Here is a 27886-nt window from a genome sequence, read left to right on the forward strand (position 1 = left end):
TCTGATGCTGCTTGGCCTGCTGTGTTTATCCAGCTGTACACCTTGTTGTCTAGGGTTATACCATTCTGTTTCTCTTGCAGATCAGCCAGTTAATGAAACAGGCCACAATGAAAAGACCACATGGTAGAATTCAAATGTACTGAGCACTGCTTTAAAATTAAACTGTTTCACAATAAGACTGGCTCAAAAGGGAAATCTGAGACTTAAACCAGAGAAATCCTTGTGCATGGGCAAACCAGGGCAGGACTTATACAGTTAAGGGTAGGGCCCTGGGGAGTGTTGCCAAACAAAGAGTCCTAGGGATGCAAGTGCATAGTTCCATGAAAGTAGAATCACAGGTATACAGGATAGTGAAGAAGGTGTTTGGTACGCTTGCCCTCATTAGTCAGTGCATTGAATATAGGAGTTGGGATGTCATGTTGTGGCTGTACAGGACATTGGTGAGGCCACTTTTAGAATACTGCATACAATTCTGGTCACCATTCTACAGAAAATATTTTATTAAACTTGACAAGGTGCAGAAAAGATTTACAAGGATGTTGCCAGGATTGGAGGGTTTGAGCGATAGGGAGAGGCTGAAAAGGCTGATTTTCCCTGGAGTGTGGGACGCTGAGGGGTGACCTTATATAGGTTTATAAAATCGTGAGGGGCATGGATAGTGTGAATAGCCAAGGTCTTTTTCCAAGCGTAAGTGAGTCCAAACCTAGAGGGCATAGGTTTAAAAGGGACCTGAAGGGTAACATTTTCATGCAGGGGTGGTGCTTGCATGGAATGAGCTGCCAGAGGAAGTCGTGGAGGCTGGTATGATTACAACATCTGATATGCTGGAAGGGATATGAATAGGAAGACTTTAAAGGGATATGGGCCAAATGCTGGTAAAGTGGTCAGATTAGGACGCCTGGTTGCTGCAAATGAATTAGACTGAAGGCTCTATTTCCATGCTGTATAACCGTATGACATGTGCATCAGATTTTTGCAGACAAGGAAAGAAAGAATATGCATTTATATAGGCTTTTCCTGACCTCAGCATGTGCTAAAGCCTTTTACAACCAATTAAGCATTTTTGTTAATTACTGTGGCTTGATTTGCCTGCAGCAGGCTCCCACAGATAGCAATATGTTGGATGACCAAATAATGTGGTTTCAATTATTTCACTTGGAGAATAAATATTGATCGGAGTACAGGACTGAAGGGAAAGAAAATGTTTGAAAAATTGTCAATGGTGGTGCCTCTGTATGTGTCTGGATGTGTGATTTATGCTGGGCTGAATGGCCCTTATCACATACACCAATCTTGGTGACTCCAAAGCAGAGATTAGAATTAAAAGCTTATGGAGCCAGGAACATTTGTGGGCACAAACAAACAAGCCTTTACATGTTACAGTCATACAATAAATAAAGAACTGGCTTACTATTGAGGATAAATCTTTTGAAAAATCCATTACAAAAAGTCCATTATAAAATATAATTCCCACTGATCATTTGGGATCATAAGGTCATCAGCTTGGTGCAGTGATTGTACTACCATTGCATGACAGCAGAGGGCAGTGAATTCACACCAATCTATCAAAACTGGCCTCTCATCCAGATAATGCCTCCATCCTAAATAGAGTCTGTGTCTTTTGAGTTGTGCATGATTTGTGTCCAAATACAGTATGGAATTTGATTTTTGATGATGTGTCCAATGCACACAGAAATTTATTACTTTAAAACCCTAGACTCAGAGACAATTCTGTCCCTCAACCCCAGCCCCTGGAACTTAACCAACTAAAATAGCACTTCTCCCATTCAGAGTGCTGGCCAAAGATCTCTTAAAAAAAAGATTAACTGGTCATGTTCTCATTGCGATGTGTGGTAACTTACCTTCTGCAAGGTGATTGCTGTGTTTCCTATGTTACAATAGCACTGACAATTCAAAAAATATGTAAGTGGCTGCAAGGAAATTTGAAAGGTGCTTTATAAATACAAGAATTTATTTTCTTTCTGATTCACTACTTCCCCAGATAAATTTGGCCCCAACCCCACATATGGATCCTCTTTGTCACAATCACTCCACTGCAATATCACGGAATAATCTTCCAACCACTGTTTCAGGATCACCCTTTCCATACCACCTGATCACCACACACCTGCCTACAGTGTTTGAGGGTTTCATTGTCGATGTTCAACTGTGTGACTTTGGTCACTGATCCAGGCTCACTGTGCTTGATTGCTGGACTTGGGTGATCAATCAGAGCAAAGTAAACAGACAGTAAACAGACCACAGAAACCAGAGCTGGGATAGACATTAAATTAGACTTTTTTTTGATTGGAGAGAGATTTTAAATACACTTGATGCATGCTTAGAAAGTAGAGTCATCCCTGAATTTTTCTGAGGAAAATCAAATACTAAAATAGACTAAATTCTCAACCTTCCAAAGTCCCTAAAAAATATATCCTATGGAAAGCTTCTGTATAAATGTCAGTCTTTTGGTAAATGTAAATTCACCATAGTCCTACCAGATCATAGAGCAGCTCTCCCATTAGAGAGAGGTGACTGGGTGGCGGTTTAACCTGTGGGTCACCAAGACACAGGCAAGGGAAGAGGTAGAGAAGGAATGTCCTTCCTGGTAACCTCAACTAGTGTGGGAATTAAACCCAAGCTGTTGGCATCACTCTGTATTGCAAACTCGCAAGCCAGCCGGCTGAGCTAACCAAGCCGCTACAGTTCTGATGATAATAAATGTCTCTCATGATAACATGTGTCTACATTTGTACCCAATGTATAGTTTGAAATCAGACAGCTAAGGGCCCACCTAGCACAGCAGGACCTGGATCTCGCTGCTGAAAGGGAGGCTGCTATGGAAATGCACCACGTCTGGAACAAGCAGAGCAGCAAGTTTCAAGTAGTCGACGGCTCCGCGACTGGAGTGTCCGATGATGAGAGTCCTGACAGCATCATTGATCCACGCCAAACACAAAGTAAGGAAACCAATAAATGTCTGTTCGCACAATCCTCCTCCGTTTGGACATGTTAACTTTACTAAACTAAGCAGGTGGCTACGATCCCATCAAGGTTGAAACTTGGGGTGCAGCACAGGCTCCTTCTTTTCACTCGTGAGACATGGGTGTCGCTGGATGGGCCAGTATTTGTTGCCCGTCACTCGTCGCCATTGTGACGGTGATGGCGAACTGCCTTCTTGAACCTAACCCTAACACTAACCCTAACCGTAACCCTAACACTAACCCTAATTCTAACCCTAACCCTAATCCTATCCCTAACCCTATCCCTAACCCTAACCCTAACCCTAACCCTAACCCTATTGCAGTCCATTGTAGATAGCAATGTTTAAGAGGCATTTAGACAGACAGAGCAACAGGCAGTGAATAGAGGGATATGGACCATGTGCAGGTGGTGGGATTAGTTTAGAATGTCATCATGGTCAGCGCAGGCATGGTGGGCTGAAGGGCCTGTTCCTGTGATGTACTATGTACTGTAGGTAGACCCATAATGCCATTCTGGAGGAACATAAAATATAGAACAGTACAGGCCCTTCGGCCCACGATGTTGTGCCGACCTATTATCCTACTAAGATCAATCTACCCTGCATACCCTACATTTTACTATCATCCATGTGCCTATCCAAGAGTCATTTAAATGTCCCTAAAGTATCCGACTCCAGATACTACCAATGCCGGCAGTGCATTCCACACACCCACCACTTCCTGTTTAAAGAACCTACCTCTGACATCTCCTCTATACCTTAAAATTATGCTCCCTCGTAACAGTCATTTCCACCCTGGGAATAAGTCTCTGACTATCCACTCTATCTAAGCCTCTCATCATCTTGTACACTTCCATCAAGTCCCCTCTCATCCTTCTTCACTCCAATAGGAAAAGCCCTAGCTCCCTCAACCTTTCCTCATAAGACTTATCCTCCAGTCCAGGCAGCATCCTGGTAAATCTCCTCTGCACCCTCTCTAAAGCTTCCTCATCCTTCCTATAATGAGGTGACCAGAACTGACCACAATATTCCAAGTGTGGTCTAACCAGGGTTTTATAGATCTGCAGCATAACCCCACGACTCTTAAACTCAATTCCCCTGCCAATGAAAGCCAACACACCATACGCATTCTTAACAGCCCTATCAACTTGGGTAGCAACTTTCAGGGATCTATGGATGTGGACCCCAAGATCCCTCCGTTCCTCCACACTGCCAAGAATTCTGCCATTAACCCTGTATTCTGCATTCAAATTCGACCTTCCAAAATGAATCACTTCACACTTTTCCGGATTGAATTCCATCTGCCACTTCTTAGCCCAGCTCTGCATCCTGTCAATGTCCCATTGCAAGCTACAACAGCCCTCCACTCTGTCCACAACTCCACCAACCTTAGTGTCATCAGCAAACTTACTAACCCACCCTTCCAATTCCTCATCCAAGTCATTTTATAAAGACCACAAAGAGTAGAAGTCCCAGAACAGATCCCTGCGGAACACCACTGGTCACCGAGCTCCACGCTGAATACTTTCCATCTACTATCACCCTCTGTTTTCTAATGGATAGCTAATTTTGTATCCAGACAGCCAAATTTCCCTGAATCCCATGCCTCCTTACTTTCTGAATGAGCCTACCATGTGGAACTTTATCAAATGCCTTGCTAAAATCCATATACACCACATCCACTGCTCTACCTTCATCAATGTGTTTTGTCACATCCTCAAAGAATTCAATAATGCTTGTGAGGCCTGACCTGCCCCTCACAAAGCTATGCTGACTATTTCTAATCAAACTGTGCTTTTCCAAATAATCATAAATACTATCTCTCAGAATCCTCTCCAATAATTTACCCACCACAGAAGTAAGACTGACTGGTCTGTAATTCCCAGGATTATCCCTATTCCCTTTCTTGAACAAGGGAATAATATTTTCCACCCTCCAATTATCTGGTACTACTCCAGTGGACAGTGAGGACACAAAGATCATCGCCAAAGGGGCAGCAATCTCTTCCCTCGCGTCCCCTAACAACCTTGGGTATATGTCATCTGGCCCAGGGTATTTACCTATCCTCATGTTTTTTAAAATTTCTAGCACATCCTCCTTTCTAACATCAACCTGTTCGAGCATATCAGACTGTTTCACGCTGTCCTCACAAACTACAAGGTCCCTCTCACTGGTGAATACTGAAGCAAAGTATTTATTAAGAACCTTACCTACCTCCTCCGACTCCACGCACAAGTTCCCTCCACTATCCCTGATTGGCCCTACCCTCACTCTGGCCATCCTCTTGTTCCTCACATAAGTATAGAACATCTTGGAGTTTTCCTTAATCTACCCGTCATACCCCCTTCTAACTCTCCTAAGTCCATTCTTCAGTTCCTTCCTGGTTACCTTGTAACCCTCTACAGTCCTGTCTAATCCTTGCTTCCTCAACCTTAAGTAAGCTTCCTTCTTCCTCTTGACCAGAAGTTCCACCTGTCTTGTCATCCAAGGTTCCTTCATCTTACCGTCCCTTCCTTGTCTCAGTGGGACAAACCTATCCAGTACTCGTAGCAAGTGCTCCCTAAACAACCTCCACATTTCTGTTGTGCATTTCCCTGAGAACATCTGTTCCCAATTTATGCTCAGCAGGAATTCCAGGATTTTTACCCAGCGACACTGAAGCAATGGTGATGTATTTGGAAGTCAGGGTGGTGAGTGGCTTGGAGGGGAACTTGCAGTTGATGGTATTCTCATGTAACTGCTGACTTTGTCCTTCTAGATGTAGTGGTTATGGGTGTGGAAGGTGGATTGTAAGCATCTTTGGTGAACTTCTACAGTGCATCTTGTCGATAGTACGCACTACCGCTATTGAGCGTCAGTGGTGGAGGGAGTGGATGCTTGTGGATGTGGTTCTGAGATGAAGCAGGGCATAGCAAGAAATTCTCTTGCCTGCAGTCCTAAGGTTTTTAAAATATCAGCCTAGAATTTATGAGTCTGGAGATTGTGGACTGAAGGAAAAGCCTAGACACTTGAAGCTTGTTCCTTTGTTGCCATTGAAGGAGTGCAACAAAGGTTCGCTGGACTTGTTATTGTGATGATAGGCCTGTCCTATGAAGTGTGAAACAAACTGGATCTGTATTCTGTCCAGTTTTGTAGAGTGATAGGTGATCTCATCGAAACCTACAAAAACTTAAAGGCATAGACAGTGTAGATGTAGTTAAGATGTTTCCCCTGGTTGGTGAGTCTAGAGCCAGGGGACACAATTTAAAGAAAAGGTGATACCACTTAGGTCCAAGATGAGGAGAAATTATTTTTACTCAGAGGGTCATGAACCTATGGAATTCTCTACCACAGAGGGCTGTAGAGGATCAGTTTTTGAATATGTTTGAGGTAGAGATTGATAGATTTCTGATTACCAGTGGCGTAAAGGGTTATGGGGATGAGGGTGAATAGGAGACATTGAAGTGTTCGATCAGCCATGATCGTATGGAATAGCAGGGCAATCTTGAAGGAGCCAATAGCCTACTCCTGTTCCTATATCTTCACCCGCACTGATTTCTTCTTGGGGAATAGTGGAGAAGTTTTTGATAGACTGAGTTTTGAAGAAATCATTATCAAATTTGAAATGTAAACTCTGTTGCTCTCTCCACAGATGCTGTCAGTCTTGCTGAGTCTATCCAGCATTTCATTTCAGATTTCCAGGATCCACAGTATTTTGTTTTAGTCTGAGTAACAAATATATCACAAACATATCTTCCATATCCAATAAGTCTTGGCATGGGTCTTGACCCAATGTTGCAAATTCACAGACAGGAGTCCTATTACTGAGCTACAATAGTGATCTTACAGCTACTTGAATTTCGTAGTTCTGAACCTTTCCCTTTGTATAAAGTTTCAATATTACAGCCCATGAGAATATTGCAATACAGCAGTCCACATTGTCCTTGGAAACATTGCAGAGCAATTGAGGATATTATAGGCAATTTCAGTGCCAGAGAGATTATAACCACCAAAGGAAACATTACACATAATCTCATCACCAAGAATATTACAATCCTTCTTGTCACTGGAGTTAAAAGGATTTATTCTATTATTATAGATATTGCAAACTATTTCCCACAAGCAGTATCAAGGTCCATCTCACAATTAGGAAACTTATAATTCAGTGTTGCTCATAATGATTCATCATCTCATTCATTATTCACACACACTTAATGTTAACATTGTTACAAATGTTCAATCCCTTTCATTAAGGCCTATTCAGTGGCCTAACAGTGTTCAGAATATAATGAGAGTGGTAGTGGGCCAAATCAGAAAATGGTAGATGCAGGTACAGTTACACATTTAAAAGACATTTGTACAGGTACATGAATAGGAAAGGTTTAGAAAGATATGGGCCAAACGGAGGCAAATGAGACTATTTAGTTTGGGAAACTTGGTCAGATGGACGAGTTGGACCAAAGAGTCTGTTTCCGTGCTGTATGACTCTATGACCAGTAGAATGCTGAATTGTAATATGAAGGGAGACAAATAGCCTTCAGAAATGCAGAAATAAAAACAGAAATTGCTGAAGAAACTCAGCAGGTCTGGTAGCATCTGTGGAGAGAGAAACACTTAATATTTTGAGTCCAATATGACTCTTCAAAATTTAGCTGTTACACGGTCTGTCAAAAAACTTGCCCACTATTCTCCAAGGAGAAATGAATGTGGGTGAAGATATGAAACAAGCTTCAAATTTTTTTTTAACTGAAGAGGAGTCATATCAGCCTCAAAATATTAACTCCGTTTTTCTCTCCACAGAAGCAGCCAGACCTTCCGAGTTTCTCCAGCACTTTATTTTTATTTCAGATTTCCTGCTGTTATACAAAAGCATAGGCTTTTGAGTGTGTGGAAGCAGAACTTTTACTAACCTGAAAACTGAGTAAAACCATGTGTTTTTCATTAAACAATTCAAGCATGAAGCTAGAACTGGTACCCAGGACACAATCTAATGTTCTTACATCCAACAGTTCATTAACTCAACGGCTAAAACACAGTGGTTAGTGGCTCTGAGAATTTCCATTGTACATTCAATGACTTAACAGACCTTACTGTATTTCCGATGTACCTACCATTTTAGTTTTAGGAGCTCCGTAGATGGGCACTGAAACTGCAATGAAACTGTACACAACAGCAGCTATCCATTTGGGTCAATAAACATCTTACTGCAGGAGATAGTAGGAACTGCAGATGCTGGAGAATCTGAGATAACAAGATGTAGAGCTGGATGAACACAGCAGGCCAAGCAGCATCAGAGGAGCAGGAAAGCTGACGTTTCCGGCCTAGACCCTTCTTCAGAAATGGGGGAGGGGAAGGGGGGTTCTAAAATAAACAGGGAGAGAGGGGGACAGACAGGTCAAAGAGGCAGGGATGGAGCCAGTAAAGGTGAGTGTAGGTGGGGAGTTAGGGAGGGGATAGGTCAGTCCAGGGAGGATGGACAGGTCAAGGGGGCGGGATGAGGCTGGTAGGTAGGAGATGGGGGTGGGGCTTGAGGTGGGAGGAGGGGATAGGTGGGAGGAAGGACAGGTTAGGGAGGCGGGGACAAGCTGGGCTGGTCTTGGGATGCGGTAGGGAGAGGGGAGATTTTGAAGCTTGTGAAGTCCACATTGATACCATTGGGCGGAGGGTTCCCAAGCGGAATATGAGGTGCTGTTCCTGCAACCTTTGGGTGGCATCGTTGTGGCACTGCAGGAGGCCCAGGATGGACGTGTCGTCTGAGGAATGGGAGGGGGAGTTGAAATGGTTCACGACTGGTAGGTGCAGTTGTTTAGTGCAAACCGAGCGTAGGTGTTCCATAAAGCAGTCCCCAAGCCTCCGCTTGGTTTCCCCGATGTAGAGGAGGCCACAACGGGAACAGCGGATTCAGTATACCACATTAGCAGATGTGCAGGTGAACTTCTGCTTGATGTGGAAAGTCTTCTTGGGGCCTGGGATGGGGGTGAGGGTGGAGGTGTAGGGGCAGGTGTAGCACTTCCTGCGGTTGCAAGGAAAAGTGCCGGGTGTGGTGGGGCTGGAGGGGAGTGTGGAGCGGACAAGGGAGTCCTGGAGAGAGTGGTCCCTCCGGAAAGCAGATAAGGGTGGGGAGCGAAAAATGTCTTTGTGGTGGGGTCAGATTGCAGATGGCGGAAGTGTCAGAGGATGATGCGTTGGATCCGGAGGTTGGTGGGGTGGTACGTGAGGATGAGGGGGCTTCTGTTTTGGTTCTTATTGCAGGGAGGGGATGTGAGGGATGAATTGCGGGAAATGCAGGAGACACAGTCGAGGGCGTTCTCGACCACTGAGGGGGGGAAGTTGTGGTCCTTGAAAAACGAGGACATCTGAGATGTTTGGGAGTGGAATGCCTCATCCTGGGAGCAGATGCGGCGGAGGCGAAGGAATTGGGAATAGGGGATGGCATTTTTGCAGGAAGGTGGGTGGGTGGAGGTGTATTCTAGGTAGCTGTAGGAGTCGGTGGGCTTGAAATGGATATCGGTTTCCAGGTGGTTGCCAGAGATTTTGAGGACTGCTTTGCGGAACACCTACGCTCGGTTTGCACTAAACAACTGCACCTCCCAGTCGTGAACCATTTCAACTCCCCCTCCCATTCCTCAGACGACATGTCCATCCTGGGTCTCCTGCAGTGCCACAACGATGCCACCCGAAGGTTGCAGGAACAGCACCTCATATTCCGCTTGGGAACCCTGCAGCCCAATGATATCAATGTGGAATTCACAAGCTTCAAAATCTCCTCTCCCCCTACCGCATCCGAAAACCAGCCCAGCTTGTCCCCGCCTCCCTAACCTGTCCTTCCTCCCACCTATTCCCTCCTCCCACCTCAAGCCCCACCCCCATCTCCTACCTACTAGCCTCATCCCGCCCCCTTGACCTGTCCGTCCTCCCTGGACTGACCTATCTCCTCCCTAACTCCCCACCTACATTCACCTTTACTGGCTCCATCCCCACCTCTTTGACCTGTCTGTCTCCTCTCCACCTATCTTCTCCTCTATCCATCTTCTATCTGCCTCCCCCTCTCTCCCTGTTTACTTGAGAAACCCCTTCCCCTCCCCCATTTCTGAAGAAGGGTCTAGGCCCGAAACATCAGCTTTCCTGCTCCTCTGATGCTGCTTGGCCTGCTGTGTTCATCCAGCTCTTCACCTTGTTATCGCTCTTCTTGCTGCAGGACCTTGGACAGCGAATAGTATTTTGTTTCATGCTGTAGCTAGTTACTTTGAATGGCCAGTGTCAGTGCCACCCACTGTACAGGTAGGGCATGCAATAAATCAATGACCATTGTTAGTAGAAATTGTGGAGGGTCTGGTTTTAGACTGCTTTAAATAGGCAGCAATAGATTGTGAGTGACTCATTTGTGAGACCTTCTTTTCCATATTAAAAGTACTCTGTAAATAAATACAAATCATTGTTGTTTCATTTAGCTTGCTATTCCCCAGCTTTTGTTTCTCTCATTCTCAGAGATCTTATCTATTTTCCAATAATGCTCTCCAAAACATTTCAATCCTAGACTCTGTTTAACAACCTCACACTTCACCCCATCAAACAGATAATGTACACTGGACTGGCATTTTGAAAATTTCCATTCATGAGCATGATTGAAGAGGTTAATTTTCTTTTCTTTATTCTATTATGGAATGTGAGGGTCACTGACAAGGCCAGTATTTGTTGCCCATCAGTCATTACCTTTGAATTAAGTAACTTGCTGGACCATTTCAAAGGGCAGTTAAGAGTCAACTATATTGCTATCGGTCTAAAGTCATGTAGAGACCAAAACAGGTAAGGACAGCAGATTTTCCTATTTAATGACATTTGTTCAAAGTTCCCTTGTCAACATCATATGGTGAGCTTTCAATAAATCAATGTTTTAAGAAGTAGAATTCCACCAGCTGCTGTATGGGGATTTGAACTCACATTCTTCAAGGAATTGAATAGAGCCTCTCCATTGTTAGTCTAATAGCATTGCCATTATGCCACCATTTCCCCCTTTAATTGCTGTCTTACCTCTTTTTACATTTCTTCACTTATGCATTCCACACTGGAAAACCCCAAGCGACCATGGTGTCGATTGAACATCAATGTTGAATGGGAAGACAGATAAGAAAAGGGAAATCAGATCCATGCTTGGGACTTCAAAAACTTGGGAATGTAAAAATTGAGGGAGATAATGTTGTGGTTGGAGACTTGGAATAATAAGCCTGAGACTCACTACAGCAGTTGGGGAGCTTGAACTCAGTTTGTAAAATATGTAAATAAAAAGCAGGCATCAGTTAAAACAGCTGTCTAGCTATCAGATTGTAACAAGTAAAAGCCTAACAGTCCAGTAGTGTTCTTTAATAAAAATATCTACCATCCTCACCTGATCTGGTCTACCTGTTCCTCTAGACCCACAGCAATGTGGTTGACTCTTAAAAATCTCTTTTAGAAAGGAAGCTGACATCCTTACCCAGTCTGGGTTCAGTCCCATGTCCACATAGAATCCCTACAGTGTGGAAGCAGGCCATTCAGCCCATGCTAACCCTTCAAAGAGCATTCCAACCACACCCACCCCCATAACCCACCTAACCTCCACATCTTGGACTGTGGGAGGAAACCAGAGCAATCCAAGGAAACCCACACAGACACCAGGAGAACATGCAAATTCCACACATACAGTTGCCCAAGGCTGGAATTGAACCCAGGTCTCTAGCACTGTGAGGCAGTAGTGCTAACCACTGTGCTACCCCTGGTTGACTCTTAACTACCCTTCAGCCAGACTATCATTTGCTTCAAACTGCCACCAGTTCAAAAAAGACCATCATCACCTCCTTGAGGCATCTGTCAATGGATAATAAATTCTTTCAGTACTCTGCAATTTCAATTTTCTAGCTCTGTCCTCAGTCTGCATCAGCTTTCCAGTGAAGCTCAACACAAGGTGGGCCACTTTACAGCCTCTAGGACTCAACTTTGATTTCAATGATTTTAGGGCATAATCTCTGGCCCCTACTCTGTTTCCTTTTCTTTGCTTGTTATGCCTTTCCTTTGCAGCCACCAACACACCTGCTCCAGGCACATTTCTGTTTCTTTTCTTGCCCTGTCACAATGCTGTTTGGCCCTGGAGTATGAACTCTTCTGTCATTCAACCTCTCCTGTCTTTCACGCTATTACAGACTTTTCTTTCACTGGATAGATTCTTGTTAGGCGGGGGGATTAAAAGTTATCAGGCATAGATGGGAATGTAGAAATCAAAGCACTAACAGATTAACTATGAGATTATCAAATGATAAAGCAAGCTTCAGGGGCTGAGTGACCTACTTCTGCTCCTACTTCATACATTTCTTCCCTAATTGCAGAGTTTAATGTTGTGAATGAGGTTGATAAGTCGGGTGCGATAATCTGAGGACTGCACTATATTCACAATCCAGTCTGTCTGGTGCAGCATAAAGAACATGGGTTTTATTGTAGCCCTTCCCATTAATAAGGTAGCCCCCAAGAATATATAGTGTTAATAGGTCACTTCTGGCTTTCTGAAATAACTTCTTTGATTTAAAGTAGTTACTGACAACATCCTAAAGGGGACTGACAAAGTAGACCTGAAGAATATGTTTCCCCTTGTGGTGCAATCTAGGACAAGAGGTCACAGTTTTAGGCTGTGGGGTGGCAGATTTAAAACAGAGATGAGGAGGAATTACTTCTCACAATGGGTCGTTAATCTGTGGAATTCGCTACTCAGAATGCGGTGGATGCCAGGTACACTGATTAATTTTGAGGAGGTAGATTTTTAATGTTGAAGGGTTATAGGGGGAGTGGGCAGGAAAGTGGAGTTGAGATAAGATCAGACATGATTGTATTAAATGGCAGGGCAGACTCAAGGGGCTGAATGGCCTGCTCCAGCTCTTGATTCTTTTGTTATCAACGGTTGACTGGATAAAGGCAACCACTGTGATTTAAAGGAACAAAAACAAAGTTGCTGGAAAAGCTCAGCAGGTCTGGCAGCATCTGTGGAGGAGAAAACATTTCGGGTCCGGTGACCCTTCCTCAGAACTGGGATTCTGTGATTTAAAGGTTTGAAATTTGGTTCCACTGCCTGTCTTGAAAGAAAACCAATGGGAGCGAGAGAGAGAGAGAGAGAAGCCGTACTTGTTGAGTTTAGTGAAATTCTGCCAAGAAGTCAGCCAGTATGTAAACAATGAACCCTGGATGAGTGGAATGTGGATTTTTTTTACATTGAGTATCTAGTGTAATTGCAGCCTTTCCCATGTATCCACATCTAGTCCTGAGGAGTGGCCCCAGGCTACACCAAGGCATCCCTTTAGAAATAAGACATTAGCAAAGTACATGCTTCTGACTGGGGACACTTAGAGGAGAGCGGGGGCCAGAAAAGCTTTTAATGGTCTGTGGAACCTGGGAAACCAGTTATGTTCTCTTTGTATGTCAGGTTAGATTGCCATCTCTAGAGTGCAGCTATTTCAGGTACAGAGTGCTCAGTGGTTTGGGTCATGTACTGAGTGGATTGTGGTCCACAGAAGACATCTGTTTCTCTCGCCTGAAGACTACCAGCTGCTGTGGAAGAGGGACGCCACAGACTCTCAGGGACTGGCTGCCATCACTGAGATAGGCTGGGCCCCTGGCACCGCCGCATCAATATGAGAGAACCTTACTGAGACAGCAAGGAAGATTACATCTGTAATGGTTCTCTTTTGAAGGGAAACCTTCTCCCCACTGTCTCACAGTTGAACGAGAAAGTGCTAAGTGGTATTTTGCTTTCTTTTTTGTTCTGATTAGTCATGATGAATAAGAAATTATGGATGGCTCTCTTTTTGCAGACATCAATTTTGAGATTTCCCAGTTTCTCCACTAGCCTTCAAGCCCAAATCCCAGGATAACAATATCATTTCTGCTTTGTTCTTCCTTCCTGTATTAATCTGATTTCCTTCGGATGAGCACCCCTTACAGTACTGTGTCAAAAAAACAGCAGCACATTTCCAGTGCATTGCCTGCCCCTTTGTAGCCATTCTAATCATATTAGTGTACATTTGCAAGCAAATGAGAGGTGTCCTTATCAATACATACAAGATGCTTTAGGGACCTGACAGTTTAGATACGGAAAGGCTGTTTCCCACTGCGGGAGAGTCTAGGATCAGAGGGCTTCATCTCAGAGTAATGGATCACCCACTTAAGGCAGAAATGAGGAGGAATTTCTTCTTTCTGAGGGCAGTGAATCTGTGGAATTCTTCACCGCAGAGGGCTGTCAAGGCTGGGCCATCAGCTATATTCAAGGCTGTGACAGACATATTTTTAATCAGTAAGGGAAGCAAGAGTTATGGAGAAAAGGCGAGAAAATGGAGTTGAGAATGATCAGATTAGTCATGACATGATTGAACAGCGAAGTAGCCTCGATGACTAGATTCACCTATGATGGGCCTTCGAATGTGGGCAGATATCACAGATCAATCATATCTTGCCCTCCTTTAGTTTGTGTGGACTCAACAACAGTGATGTGCACTTATGAAATCCCCTTACTGCAGTGAAACAGCCCAAGGACCTTCCCAAGAACTTCCTTAAGTCACAAAGATGCCAGTCTCAGTTTTTTGAATTGGCCCAGTGTTTTGCTTTTAATTCATTCTTTCTCATGAATATAGGTGGATATGGGTAGTGCTGAGGATTCCAACATGACAGACAAGTGAACAATGTGAACTATTCCTATTCATCTATCTCATACAAATGAATGAGGGACTATGTAAAGAAAAAGAACTTTTAACAGTTAATGAAGTTTTAAAAGACATTCAATACTAGAAAGGGCTAATAGTGTAAGATCTATTTTACTAGATCTCACTCTCTAACTAAATTCAGAGTAAGAGTTCAATCAATTTTGACTGAGAAAAAGAAGAATTTCTTCACACAGAGGTTTGCACATCTTTGCAAGTCTCTACACTAGAGAGCTGTAAACGGTCAGTTATTGAGTACATTCAAATCTGAGATACGTAGAATTTTGTGCACCTTTGGATTCAAGAGACGTAGATATCAGGGAAGAAAGCGGAGGTAGAAGGTCAACTATGAAGTTATTGAATGGTGGAGCAGGCTCAAAGGGCCGAATGGCCTATTACTGCTCGTATTTTTTATGTTTACATTCTTAAGCAAACTTAATTATGAGACAGAGGCGGTGGGGGAGATTCATCTCTGTCCAGTGTCATAAGTAGATCATTTACAGCTCATTAGAATCTTGTTTCTCTCCCAACTTAAGGCACAAGGGAAATGCACAATGGATTTTACTACAAGTTAAAGTGTGATGGTAGGAAGTTAGCAATACACTTGAAAACACTCAGCATTTAAGTACTAACCACTGAGCCACTGTGCCACCCATGCTAAACAGGCAGTACAGAAAAAGTTTACAAGAATGATACCAGATGTGTCTATATACACTGTAGGTGCTGGAAACCTAAAACAAACACAGAGAATGCTGGAGAAACTCAGCAGGTCTGGCTGCGTCTGTGGAGAGAGAAACAGAGTCCACATTTCCAGTCCAGTATAACTCTTCACCAGAACTGAACAGGTTTAAAAATATTTTAATGTTCTTTTGACAGATGCAGAGAAGGTGCAAGGGTGTAGATGGTGTAATGGTCCAATGCAATAAAACTTAGGGGTTGTTAATGGTGGTGAGAAAGAAAAAAGACATAAAATGGGCATAAAATAAGATGTGAGAGGGTGAGAATAGATCCTCTCTGTGAAGAGTAAACAAGACACCAACAAGACAAGGCTGTGGGGTTGGGAACAGAGAGAATTTAAGGTGTCTGGAGAACAGATATAATGTGGTCAGTTTCTGAAGTTGTGGCATTTTCAATATTGAGTCCTAGAGGCTGTAAATTGTCTAAGTGGGAAATAACGTGACATTCCTCAAGCTTGTATTCTGCTTCACCGAAACATTGCTGCAGGCTGAGGATGGAATTGTTAGCATGAAAACAAGGGGGTTATTGAAATGGCACACAAGTGAGAGTTCAGGATCATTCCTATGAACAGAACGGAGGTGTTCCGTAAAGTGGTCACCTAGTCTGAAAAAACAGTCAGTGGACTCGAAACGTTAACTCTGTTTCTTTCTCCAACGATGCTGCCAGACCTGATGAGTTTCTTCAGCAATTTCTGTTTTGGTTTCAGATCTTCAGCATCCACAGTTCTTTGCTTTGTTTTACCGAGTTTCACAATTGTAAAGGACACTGCACTGAGAGCATTGTGTAAACCCAACAGGAGTCAGGACATTAAAGAGAATAGAGGGAGAAATAGAGAAGGGGGCAAGCAGGGCTGGTGGGCATCATACAATCACTATAGGTATGGCACTGCCCTATAAGTAACACATAAGTGGATAACAAAGAAATAACTCGCATTTAAAGATCATAGAATCCATTTAAATAGCACCTTTCATAAAATCCCTACAGTGTGGAAGCAGGCCATTTGACCTGTACTGACCCTCCAAAGAGCATCCTACCCAGACCCAGCCTACACAATCCCTGTAACCCTGCATTTCCCATGTCTAAGACTGCACATCCTGAGGTAAGGTCCTGAGGAGCGTTGTGGAACAGAGGGACCTAGGAGTACAAGTACATCATTCATTGAAAGCGGCATCATAGGTAGACAGGGTGGTGAAGAAGGCATTTAGCATGCTGGCCTTCATCTGTCGAGACAGTGATCGTAGGAGTTGGGACGTTATGTTACAATTGTATAAATTGTTGCTGAGGCCGCCCTTGGAGTATTATGTACAGTTTTGGTCACCCTGTTATAGGAAAGTTAAACTGGAAAGTGTGCAAAGAAGATTTATGAGGATGTTGCCAGGACTAGTAGGCTTGAGTTATTGGAAGAGGTTGGCCAGGATGGGACTTTATTCCTTGGAACGCAGGAGAACGAGGGGTGACCTTATTGAGATGTATCAAATCATGAGGGGACTAGATAGGATGAATGCATGTAGTCTTTTTCCCAGGGATGGGGAGTTGAAAATTAGAGGGCATAGGTTTAAGGTGAGAGGGTAAAGATTTAAGAAGGACCTGAGGGACAACTTCTTCACACAGAAAGTGGTGTGTATATGGAATGGGCTGCTAGAGACAGTGGTTGAGGCAGGTACGATAGCAACATTTGAGATACAATTGGATAGGAAGGGTTTAGAGGGATATGGACAAAATGTGGGCAACTGGAACTAGCTGAGTGGAAGAAAAGTAGAAGCCTAGGGAAGAAACTTGCACCAACACAGGAGAATGTGCAAACTCCACTCAGACAGTCACCCAAGGATAGGTATGAACCCAGGTCCTTAGTGCCATGAGGCAGCAACCACTGAGCCAGTTGCTACCTTGTGTCACAATTTCAGAATATCCCCAGTACTTTAGAAATTTTGTCATAAGTCAAATGAATTTGAGACCCTTACAGACGGAGGAAATGTGTGTGTGTTAGTGAATTCCAGATCAGATGATCAGTTCAATGTTGCACAGCAGAGAAAATGATCCTGATAATGATGGACAGAAGCTGAAAGCGATGTTTACCAGAATAGACTCGATGATATGATTCCCAGGTCTGTTAAAGTGAGAGCTGTGCAACGTGCTTCACTTGTCACAATTTATCTTGCAGAAGCAGTCACCAGAGACGATATGAACAATTACATCAGCCAGTATTACAGTGAACCCAACAGCGGTGAGTACAAAACATCCCCTTTTCTGATGAAGGGTCTAGGCCCGAAACGTCAACCTTCCTGCTCCTATGATGCTGCTTGGCCTGCTGTGTTCATCCAGCTCTACACCTTATTATCCCCTCATCTGTCCTCATTCCTCCTCACCACAGTCTCTTCAGTTCAGCTGAAGTCGTGACCCAATTAGTTGGCATTAAGAAGCTTTCAACCTCCCCTAAGCAACAAACATCTTGTCTCTGTTGATGGAAACTAAAAGATGAGCAGCAAAAGTTGACTTTAGGAAGGTCTTTGCCACGTAAAGAATGATCAAAGATAAAGTAAATCCCTGGCACTGGGCCATTCAGCCCCTCCACCCTGTTCTGTAGACGCTAATCATCTGAACATATGTCACAATCAACATCACTTGTTTAAACTTTCAGTGGCCCCCAGCTATAAAAAAATTGAATAACAATCCCAGGATCATATCCCAACAAAACTTACAGGCTCATTCAACCAACATTAAGTTAACTATTATGTTAATAGGGGAGGCAATGGCCTATTGGTATTGTTGGACTGTTAATCCAGAGACCCAGCTAATGTTCTGGGGATCTGGATTTGAATCATGTCATGGCAGATGGTGGAATTTGAGTTCAATAAATATCTGGGATTAAGAGTCTAATGATGAATGTGAATCCATTGCCAATTGTTGGGAAAACCCATCTCGTTCGTTAATGCCCTTTAGGGAAGGAAACTGCCATCCTTACCTGGTCTGGCTTACATGTGACTCCAGAACTGCAGCAATGTTGTTGATTCTTAATTGCCCAGAGGGCAGTTAAGGATGGGCAATAAATGCTGGCCTGACCAGTGACATCCTCATCCTGTGAATGAGTAAACAAAACCTGTGTGTTTTGAAGTATTGAATTGCCCCATTGGCTAGAACAGGCCCCAAACGAACTTTGTCCCTTAATCACGTATAATGTGTCTGTTTTGGGAACTGTAGCACATAGAGATGATAACTGAAGATCTGTGGAAGAAAAATAGAAGCCACTGAAATGTGGAAGCTTAAGATTCCACATTATAAGACAATATATAAGACAAATGAAGAGGGGCTTGAAATTGCAGAAGAAAAAAAAAAATTCCTAAGCAGTGACACCCAGAAAATATCTGCATTTAAGGTTTTGGAGTAGATCTGCAGCTCGGGTTGTGGGTGTTGAGGTTGGTTGGCTCGCCGAGCTGGTTTGCTGTTCCGCAGACGTTTCATTACCGTGCTTGGTAACATCCTCAGTGCAGCCTCTGATGAAGCGTCAGTGTGTTTTCCCGCCTGGTTTTTAAACTCTGGGATCCTGCAAAATATCTGCATTTTGGCCATTCATTCGATCAGAGCTGAATAGCTGCAGAGATCTCTTCCAGATAGTCTCTTGGAGGGCAGCAGAAAGAGGGATGTAGCTGGATGATAAATGACCCAGAGCATTGGCAGACGAGCTACGGAGAATGTGTGAGAATAGCCCGAGACAGATAAGAGTCGCACCACAAAAGGAGAACCCCTGGTAGGACAGGACAGGACAAACACATGGTAAAGTCTGTAGGATTTATTTGCTCTTCAGTGACTAAGGCACAAGTGTTTGGATTTAATTCATCCCAAGTGATCAATATAAATGTATGTTCTGCAGGAACAGAGAGGACGTTCCAGATCTCATTTCCTCTCTTTCTGATCCCGCTGATTTGCCTGGGTTTATGTTGGCCACTCCCGGTGATTTATTTTGAGAGGAAGAATAAGGAGAGGCAACCTTACATAAAGGGTACAGTGCTAAAGGACGACAGGGAAAAATCGTTGAGGGTGACAGGGCAGTCAACCAGGGCAGTTAATAAAGCATACTGTATCTTAGGCTTGATAAATAGGGGTACAGAGCGCGGAATCAAAGATGTCATAATAAACTTGCATAAAGCATGGCTCAACATCAACTGAAGACTTGTGTCCAGTTCTTGACACTGCACTTTAGGAAAGGTCTGAAGGTATTAGAGATGGTGCAGAAAAGATTCATTAACACAGTCCCAGAGATGAAGAACTTTAGTTATGAAGATCAGAAAAGTTAGGACTGTTTTCCCTAGTGAAAAAGAAAAGGAGGAGATTTGACTGAGGTGTTCAAAATCACATGGAGTCTGGAAAGAGCAGATAGGGAGAAACCATTTCCAAAGCACAAGGATCCAGAATTAATGAGCACAGATTTAAGATCATTGACAGAAGAAGCAATGGCAACGCAAGGAAAAATCTTTTTTTTTTCCATACAGCAAGTGGTTAGGATTAGGAATGCACTGCCTAACATGAGGTGGAGGCAGGTTCAATCTAGACTTTCAAAAGGAAATTGGACCATTATCTGAAGAAAGTTGCAGGGCTCCAGGGGTAAAAGCAAGGAGTTGGGTTTTGGTGATTTGCTCTTGTATAATGTCAGCATGGAGATGACAGCCTGAGTGGCCTCCTTCTGTTCTGTGACCATTCAATGATTCTTAGATTACGTGAAAGGAAGGACTTTACAAAGGGGTTAAGTTTTTCTGCTGGGGCCACTGTGGCACGGGACAGGCTTGCCATATAGCTGGCCCATTCCTGCCCTTCGTCATCAGAAGAAGGCTTTTTGGCCCTTCAAACTCATGCTGGCTCTCCTGTAGAGCAAATTAGCTGTTAATGCTGCCATATTGAAATAACTGCACAGAGGTCAGTATCCCATCACCAAGTCACCCTTTATTTACATGTGCACACTGGCTGTGACCAGCCAACTCAGAGTCAGTCCCTGAATTCAGGAGACTCTACGAATCTCTTGTTTATATCTGCCAGCCAGAGGTCCCTGATTGACCCAGGTTAACAAGAATCTCATAGTCAATGAGATCCACCTGGTTCCAAACACTGTTCATATCTTTTCCTGCAGCACTGCAATTGCTTTTCATTTCAAGTGTTTACCCAATTCCCTTTTGAAAGCCAAAATTAAACTGGTCTCCACCACACTCTCAGGCAGTTAATTCAGATCCTAACCACTGGCAGCATGCTTTTTCCTTACGTCATCTTTAGTTCTTTTGCTGATTAACATTAAATCCATATTCTCCCGTTCTTGACTGTTTTTGTCAATGGAAACAGTTTCTGTTACATTTCAGGAAGGATCAGGAGGCTGAAGTGTTAAACAGCAGGAGATGTTCACTCTGCAGACAGCAAGTTTAAGCTAAGTTATTTCCTGCAAAAAATGCCTGATGACATTAACATGACATCACATGATCAGGCTCCTAAAGTGTCAGTCCAAGATACTTAGCAAATTTACAACAGTTTCTCTTTCTCTACAGTGTCCAGATATCTTGTAATTTTGAACACCTTGGTCACATCACCTCTCAAACTTTTCTTTAGGGAGACAAGCCACTTTTGCAATCTATCCACACAACTTTATTGTTTCCATTGTGCTTTTGCTGACTTTACTGGTGTGCCTTCAAAGCTCAGCACTGTCAGGCTATCTGATTGATGGACTTACAGTGTCTGCTGGGAAGGAGGTACCAGGGATTTGTAAATGGATTGAAGGTGGAATGCCTCAGGTGTAAGTCAACCCTCCTGTAACAGACTCAGTTCTTTGATAACCAAGCCAGGAGGGTTCATGTTGGACCTGGGTTATGTTGATAATAAATCCACATATCTGGTTCACTAATGGAACCAAGAAGACTGGATCCATCATCATTAGACTGTGATTCTTAGCACTGAATCCCAGATGACCCTGCAGATTGACTGCACTAACAGTTTACCCTCCTGCCTAGAGAATCTACACGTTTTAACTGGTTCACTTTCAGCACTGTCTCTGGATAAAATTGCACGTGCCAAACCCTTACAGTGACCAAACTTAGCCTAGGCACTTTGCACTTAAATACATGATCCATATCCCTATAACGTGGGAGTCTCCACTCAATATTGGGCAAACAGAAATCATACAAGTGTACGTTTCTCAATATCTTGGTAAGGAAATTCCTAAAAATAATGACAGCTGTGTTGAGACAACAAGGAACCTGAAAGGAAGATTTGTGTTATATGGCGCCTTTCATGATTTCAGGAGAAGTCAAACACTTCACTGCCAATAAACTATTTCCGTATTATAGTAAAGTACGACAGTGCAATGTGGGAACCACAACAGTCAATTTTCACACGGCAAGCTTTCACAAAACAACAAAATGATCATGACTAGATCATCTGTTTCAATCACATTGCTTAAAGAATAATTATTGGCCGAGTCACCTGGCAGATATTCCCCGAAATAGCACTGCAGGATTTTATGTGGGTGGCTGTAGTGATTGGAACGAGGGCCAGCTAGATCTCTGAGTATGACACTTTGATTGGGGCTGTTATCCTGGGCCAATCAGGGAGCCCTGACTGACAGCTAGAAACAGGAGGCTCAGAGATTCTCAATACTCTAGGGACTGACTCTGAGCTAGCTGTTCGGAGTCCATGTACTGTGCACATGTGAATAAAGGGTGACTAGGTGACAGGATACCAGCCTCTGTGGAGTTATTTCAGTCGGACCTTGGTTTAATTTGTCACCTGAAAGGCGACATCTCTGGCTGTTGAACAGTCCCTCTATTGTGCATTGACATCTCTGGAGGGAAGTTCCAGTCCACAATCTGAGGAAACAGCATCACCAACAGAGTCACAGCCGAAAAGAAAACAATAATTGATGGCAAAACTTTCTCAAGAGTCAATCCACATCAATTCCACAATTATTTTTCTTTTATATCCATCATGAACTAGTTCATAACTGTCTGATAACACAAATAGTGGTTAAAAATTGAATGAACGCTCCTTATTAATTGAGCACAGAATATATTTAATATATGGGAACATGGGAAAGACTGAACTCCAAATGAGAAAAAAAAATTCTGCCCTTCAACCCTAAACTATCCAAATTCCATATCTGGTCATTAATTCATGGTCTGTTACCACCAGTCACACCTGTTCAGAGAGCACTTGTTTCATCAAAGACATACCTAACAGTGTCATTAACATTTCTCCATTTCTCCTTGGCCCTGAACAGCTATTGACCCTTATTTCAGTGTCAGTAATCCAAAACAACCATCTTCTTTTGAAGGTGTACAATAGGCTGAGGTGACTGATTTCAAGGCTGTAATGTAATCTCCAGATTCAAATGTCAGTTATAGAGTTGCTGCTCACAGATTCTGAATGCCTTGATTGGATTACCACTGTGTAATCACTTTCAGGTATCTATTATTCTATATATAAATCATCTGAGTTGCTTGATTAGATTACGTATTTTTTCAATTACTCGCGGCATCCATTATTCCATGTTAAAATCATTTAGTTGGATGCTATATGTAATTGCCCTGGTGTTACGTGACTAAGTTGCAAGCACCAAGCTCTGAGTCAGTGATTTACAAATTCAAGTCACACTTCTTTAGACTTGAGTACAAACAATTCCAGACAGTATTGAGGGAAAGCTCATTGTCAGAGGAGCCACCTTTTGGTGGGAATGTTAAACTGAGGCTTTGTTAGTTAATCCCAGGTACAGAGGGTTTTATCTTATGAGGAGAAGTTGAGTAGGTTGAGTCCATACTTATTCAAGTTTAAGGAGAGGCAACCTTATTGAAAAATATAAGATTCTTAGAGGCTTGTTTCTTCTTGAGGGAGAGTCCTAAAGCGGAGAACATAATCTCAGAGTAAGCAGTCACCCAGTTAGAATAGGAATCAGAAGAAATTTCTTCTCTCAGAGAGTGGTAAATCTGTGGAATTCTTTACCACTGATAGAGGATATACTGTTAAGTACATTCAAGGCTGAGCTTGACAGATTTTAAATTAGTAAGGAACCAAGGGTTATGGAGAAAAGGCAGGTAAATGGAATTGAGGATTATCAGATCACCCATGATCTCATCGAATAGCAGCATAGCAGAGCAGACTCGATGGGCTGAATGGCCCACTTCTGCTCCTACATTTTATGATCTTTATCTGCTTCCTCAGATGGACAGGAAGAATCCCTTGGTATGATTTGGAAGGAGAGAGATTTATTCCTCAATGTAGATCACATGATGAATTCTCTTGAGAACTCAGTAGGTTCAAATTGTCTGCCCAGTTTCCATATGTTACATCAGTGACAAGACTTCAAGGGGGATTCACTGGGCTGTAAAGCACATTGAGACATCTTGAGCTAATAAAAGGCCCTGGAGGACTGCAAGGGCTTTCTCTTGATGGTGCTTTCATACTCCAGAAATAAACTAATGATGGAGATGATGGCGTAACATGAATATCACTAGACCTTGTAATCCAGGTTAATGTACTGGGAAGATGTGCTCAAATTCCTCCATGGTGAACTTAGGATTCAGTTAAAATATGGAAGTGAAAGCTAGTCTTGGTGATCCTGGCTTGGAAACTATCATTGAATGTTGTTTTAAAAACCCATTTGATTCCGTTCCTAGGGAAGGATATCTGCCATACTTACCCAGTCTGGCTCACACGTGACCCTAGAACCGCAGCAATGTGGTCAAATCTGAAATGGTTTGGAAAGTCACTCAACTTAAAGATATCTAGAGATGGGCCGCAAATGCTGGCCTTGCCAGGATTCTGTGAAAGAATAAAGGAAAGAGAGCATTGCAAATCTGAAACTACTTTATACCAATGTTAAATTTGGAGTGAAAATTGGGTTTCATGGTCTGTGCCAGTTGCAAAATGAAAGAGAGGGACTTCTTCCTCCAAATGGTTTCAAACCACTCTTAGGGCGCGGGTTTACGGGTGTCATAAGTTGCATTTACACTCTCACTACAAGGCCGATATCAGCTGAAATAGCTTTAATTCAGCACTGCAGCTGAAATAAAAGTGAACCCTTAGTGATTTTCTATGGGTGTCATAAGTTGCATTTACACTCTCACTACAAGGCCGATATCAACTGAAATAGCTTTAATTCAGCACTGCAGCTGAAATACAAGTGAACCCTTAGTGATTTTCTATGTGGCGATAACTCTGCTTGTCTTTCTTAGAGACGGGAATTCCAGAAGGTGCCTCCCACGTTATCACAACCGCTGCCATTGATGTCCATCTTCCCAGCTCCCTTCACAATGCCTCGTCCGACCTCTTGACAGTGGAGGCGCCGGCGAAGCTCGAGAGGGCAAGCAGTTCCGTGAGCGATAATTCGGGCAGTGCCTCCAGATCTATAGACAGCACCACCACACAAGCCCAGAGCATCAGTAGCCAAACCCTGGGCTCCTCCACAGACTGCAGCACAACCAGGGAAGCATCGTCCGAAAGCTACCTGTTGGAGAGGCCCGAGAAGGAGGCAGGAGTGCACCAGGACACAAGGGTGGTGGTGCAGAAACTCCTGTCCACCTTATCGGAGGATTCGTGCCTGACTCAGAAAGACCTGGACCCAGTAAACCTCAAGCTGCCAAGTCCAGCTGGGTCCACTAACGCCAGCCCAGAGCTGGGACACAGGGTTAACATTTGTAACAAAAAGAACCAGGACCATCTCTGTGTGCATCCAACAACGCCAGTCATCCAGATTCAAGGCAACGACATCACGCTCGAAGAAAAGTACAGATTTCTGGAGCCCACAGAACCTACAGTGAACAGACTGCCGGATTCTTAGTCTTCATTGTGCCCAGAGCAGCACTCCCCACGCTTCAAGCAGTGGGAGCTCTTCTGATTCTGGCAGTCACGGATCCATTATCGGATAGAATTCAGGAAACGGGAACCCGGTCGGGTTATGGTGAAGAACGTTTTGCCATCGGCACCATCTGAAATGCTGAGTAGATGCAAAACAATATGACAAACAATTACTTTTTTTTTTACATTTTGAATCTGTGGCTTTCCTTTTTCTTTGTAATGTTTGTCTTGAAGCGCTGAACATGACATAATTGGAAGAATGAGCTGGGAGAAATTGCACTCAATGGATAGCAATGGACCACGAGTCAATGAATGTTTTTGTAGTGAGATGAAGACTGTACTGTTGGGGTCAGTGAGTCCTGTTTTTGCTAATGATCATGCTACTGATACTTCAACCTATCAATTGATGGTATTGTGCCACAATGGTAATGTCACTGAATTAGTGGTCTATAAGCTCAGACTGAATCTCTAGAGCAAATGAGTTCAAATTCTTTAGGGGCAGGAGGAGGGGAATTTAAATGCTGTTAATTTCTGAATATTAATAGTTATTGTGAAATGCTGTTTTGGCAGAAAATTTGTTGTCCTTATCCAATTTGGCCCTCACACTCCAAATCCACATAACTGTCCATTTCGAGGTGGCTCACCACCATATTCTCAAGGGGCAATTAAGGATAGGTATTTATGCTGACCTAGCCAGCAAAGCCCACATCCTATAAATAAATTTTAAACACTTGCTGTCTCTGATATCAGTGATGCTTAACCAGTTTATGTTACTTGCACTCATCTGCTTTCAACAGGGTAGTAACTTCCAAAATTGCCATAAAATATATAACATGGAACATCTCACAAAAAGAGTTTTGAGTTTAATGATGGAAACAGTAATATTCCAGACCCCACTGCTTAAATATCAAAGATTTAGAATTGTTGAAGGTGTTGGAGGAATAAGATTGGCCATCATTTCATTGAATGACAGTGTGATCTCAATGGGCTGAATGGCCTACTTCTGCTCCTACATCTTATGGTTTTGCAGTGTGAGTTTGAAGTTAAAGGTTGGAAATAAAGATATAATCAGCCAGCATCTGACAGAGAAAATACAAAAAAAAACAGAAAAATATTGCTTTCTCCTTTTGGAGGAAAACAGACACTTCCAGAATGTTTTATTTTAAGATTTTCAGAGTTCATGTGTTTTTCTCATCTTGAAACCAAAACATCGTGGTGTTGGAGATGATATGGGAGCAAAAACCAAGCACTAAAGATCTCTCTTTAAAGGTGATTGAATGTCAGTACCAGCAGTGAGCAGGTTTGGGACTTAGCCATGCCCAGCAGTGAACAATATTCTATGTTTTAAGAGAAATAGTTCTTGACAGTTGAGAAAATTCTTTGTAAAACTACTTGAAGGATCTGTCCTTCAACATACTTTTGCCATCTTTTGATTTGATTTGACTTGATTGTAATGAGGTTCAATGATGAATTCAATGGCTGTAGGTGCCTGAGTAAAAATAGTTTTCCCTAGAAAATGATTTATTTTCCAGAGCTCTGTACTACCCTCAAGGTAATTCTGTCGATAACTAGTTGTCAGTTAAATACTGAATCACAATACTTTAAGCCTCAGATCACTGTAGTGCCAAAACATAATCACAAAAATCAGCTGATTAAAAAGTTGATTTGTAAGAGTCCAGAGTCCTGATGCTTCCCTATTAAATAAAAGTTCAATTTTTCTTCACATTTTCTTCATACCAATTAGGGGTTTGCTCCCCATCTGCCTTTAGATTGAACAGTCCAGTTTTTGTGCATGGGCTGTCAGTAACTCTCAAACAGTGGAAACTGACCTTCAAAGCTGTGTGTATTTTCCAGTCTGATTTCTCACTAGCTCATTTTACAGGATGCTAAATTGTGAGCTGGTGACTTGAGATGTAGGAAACTTCAGCACCAAAGTCTTTGTAATGAAAGACATACCTTCCCTTGTTTACTACCTTGGCCTGTGACACAATGGCGTAGAGATCAGCAGACTTTAAGCTCTGATTACGCCACTATACCAATGGACCAGTGACAGGCTAGTTTTGTGAGTGACAAATGAAGGTGAATCGATTCTGGCTTTCAATTTGCCCAATTGTCCAGCAACCTTTTGGATGCAAGGGCTAGGTACCACCAAATTAAAACACTTACTGAGTGGACGGCCAGACAAGAAAGGAACATTATAGGAACCTGTTCTGTAGCATTTAGCAAATTAAAATCAATTAGAAACAGTAGTGCCACACTGAATCAAAGAGTCGTAGAGTTATACAGCTTGAAAACAGACCCCTCGGTCCAACTCGTCCACGCCAATGAGATATCCTAAACTGATCTGGTCCCATCTGCCAGCACTTGGCCCATATCCCTCTGAACCCATCCTATTCATGTACGCATCCAGGTGCCTTGTAATTGTACCTGCCTCCACCACCTCTTCTGGCAGCTCGTTCCACCCAGTGTGTGAAAAAGTTGCACCTCAGGTCCCTTTTAAATCTTTCACATTACATTTGAGCCATTTCCAATTGCAGTTTGGTGACCCTCCTCAAAGTTACTCATGTAAAAAGGCTTTATATAAACTGGTGAGAAGTTAATCACAGTCCTTTGTAGCTGAAGTTCTGTGGAAAGAGCTCTCTTACACGAA

General features: G+C 43.0%; 1 protein-coding gene across 1 annotated transcript in view; it reads left to right on the forward strand.

Annotated features, from left to right (window-relative positions):
* Window positions 1–25219, forward strand: part of tmem266 (transmembrane protein 266) — a 74875-nt gene extending 49656 nt beyond the window's left edge. The window contains exons 8-10 of the mRNA XM_048617048.1: window positions 2768–2960; window positions 17576–17638; window positions 24615–25219. Of these exons, the coding sequence (XP_048473005.1) occupies window positions 2768–2960; window positions 17576–17638; window positions 24615–25219 (861 nt within the window). The remainder of the gene's footprint in view (window positions 1–2767; window positions 2961–17575; window positions 17639–24614) is intronic.
* Window positions 25220–27886: the final 2667 nt, after the last annotated feature.

This window comes from Rhincodon typus, chromosome 36 (assembly GCF_021869965.1).
Source record: "Rhincodon typus isolate 14 chromosome 36, sRhiTyp1.1, whole genome shotgun sequence".
Taxonomy (NCBI): Eukaryota; Metazoa; Chordata; class Chondrichthyes; order Orectolobiformes; family Rhincodontidae; genus Rhincodon; species Rhincodon typus.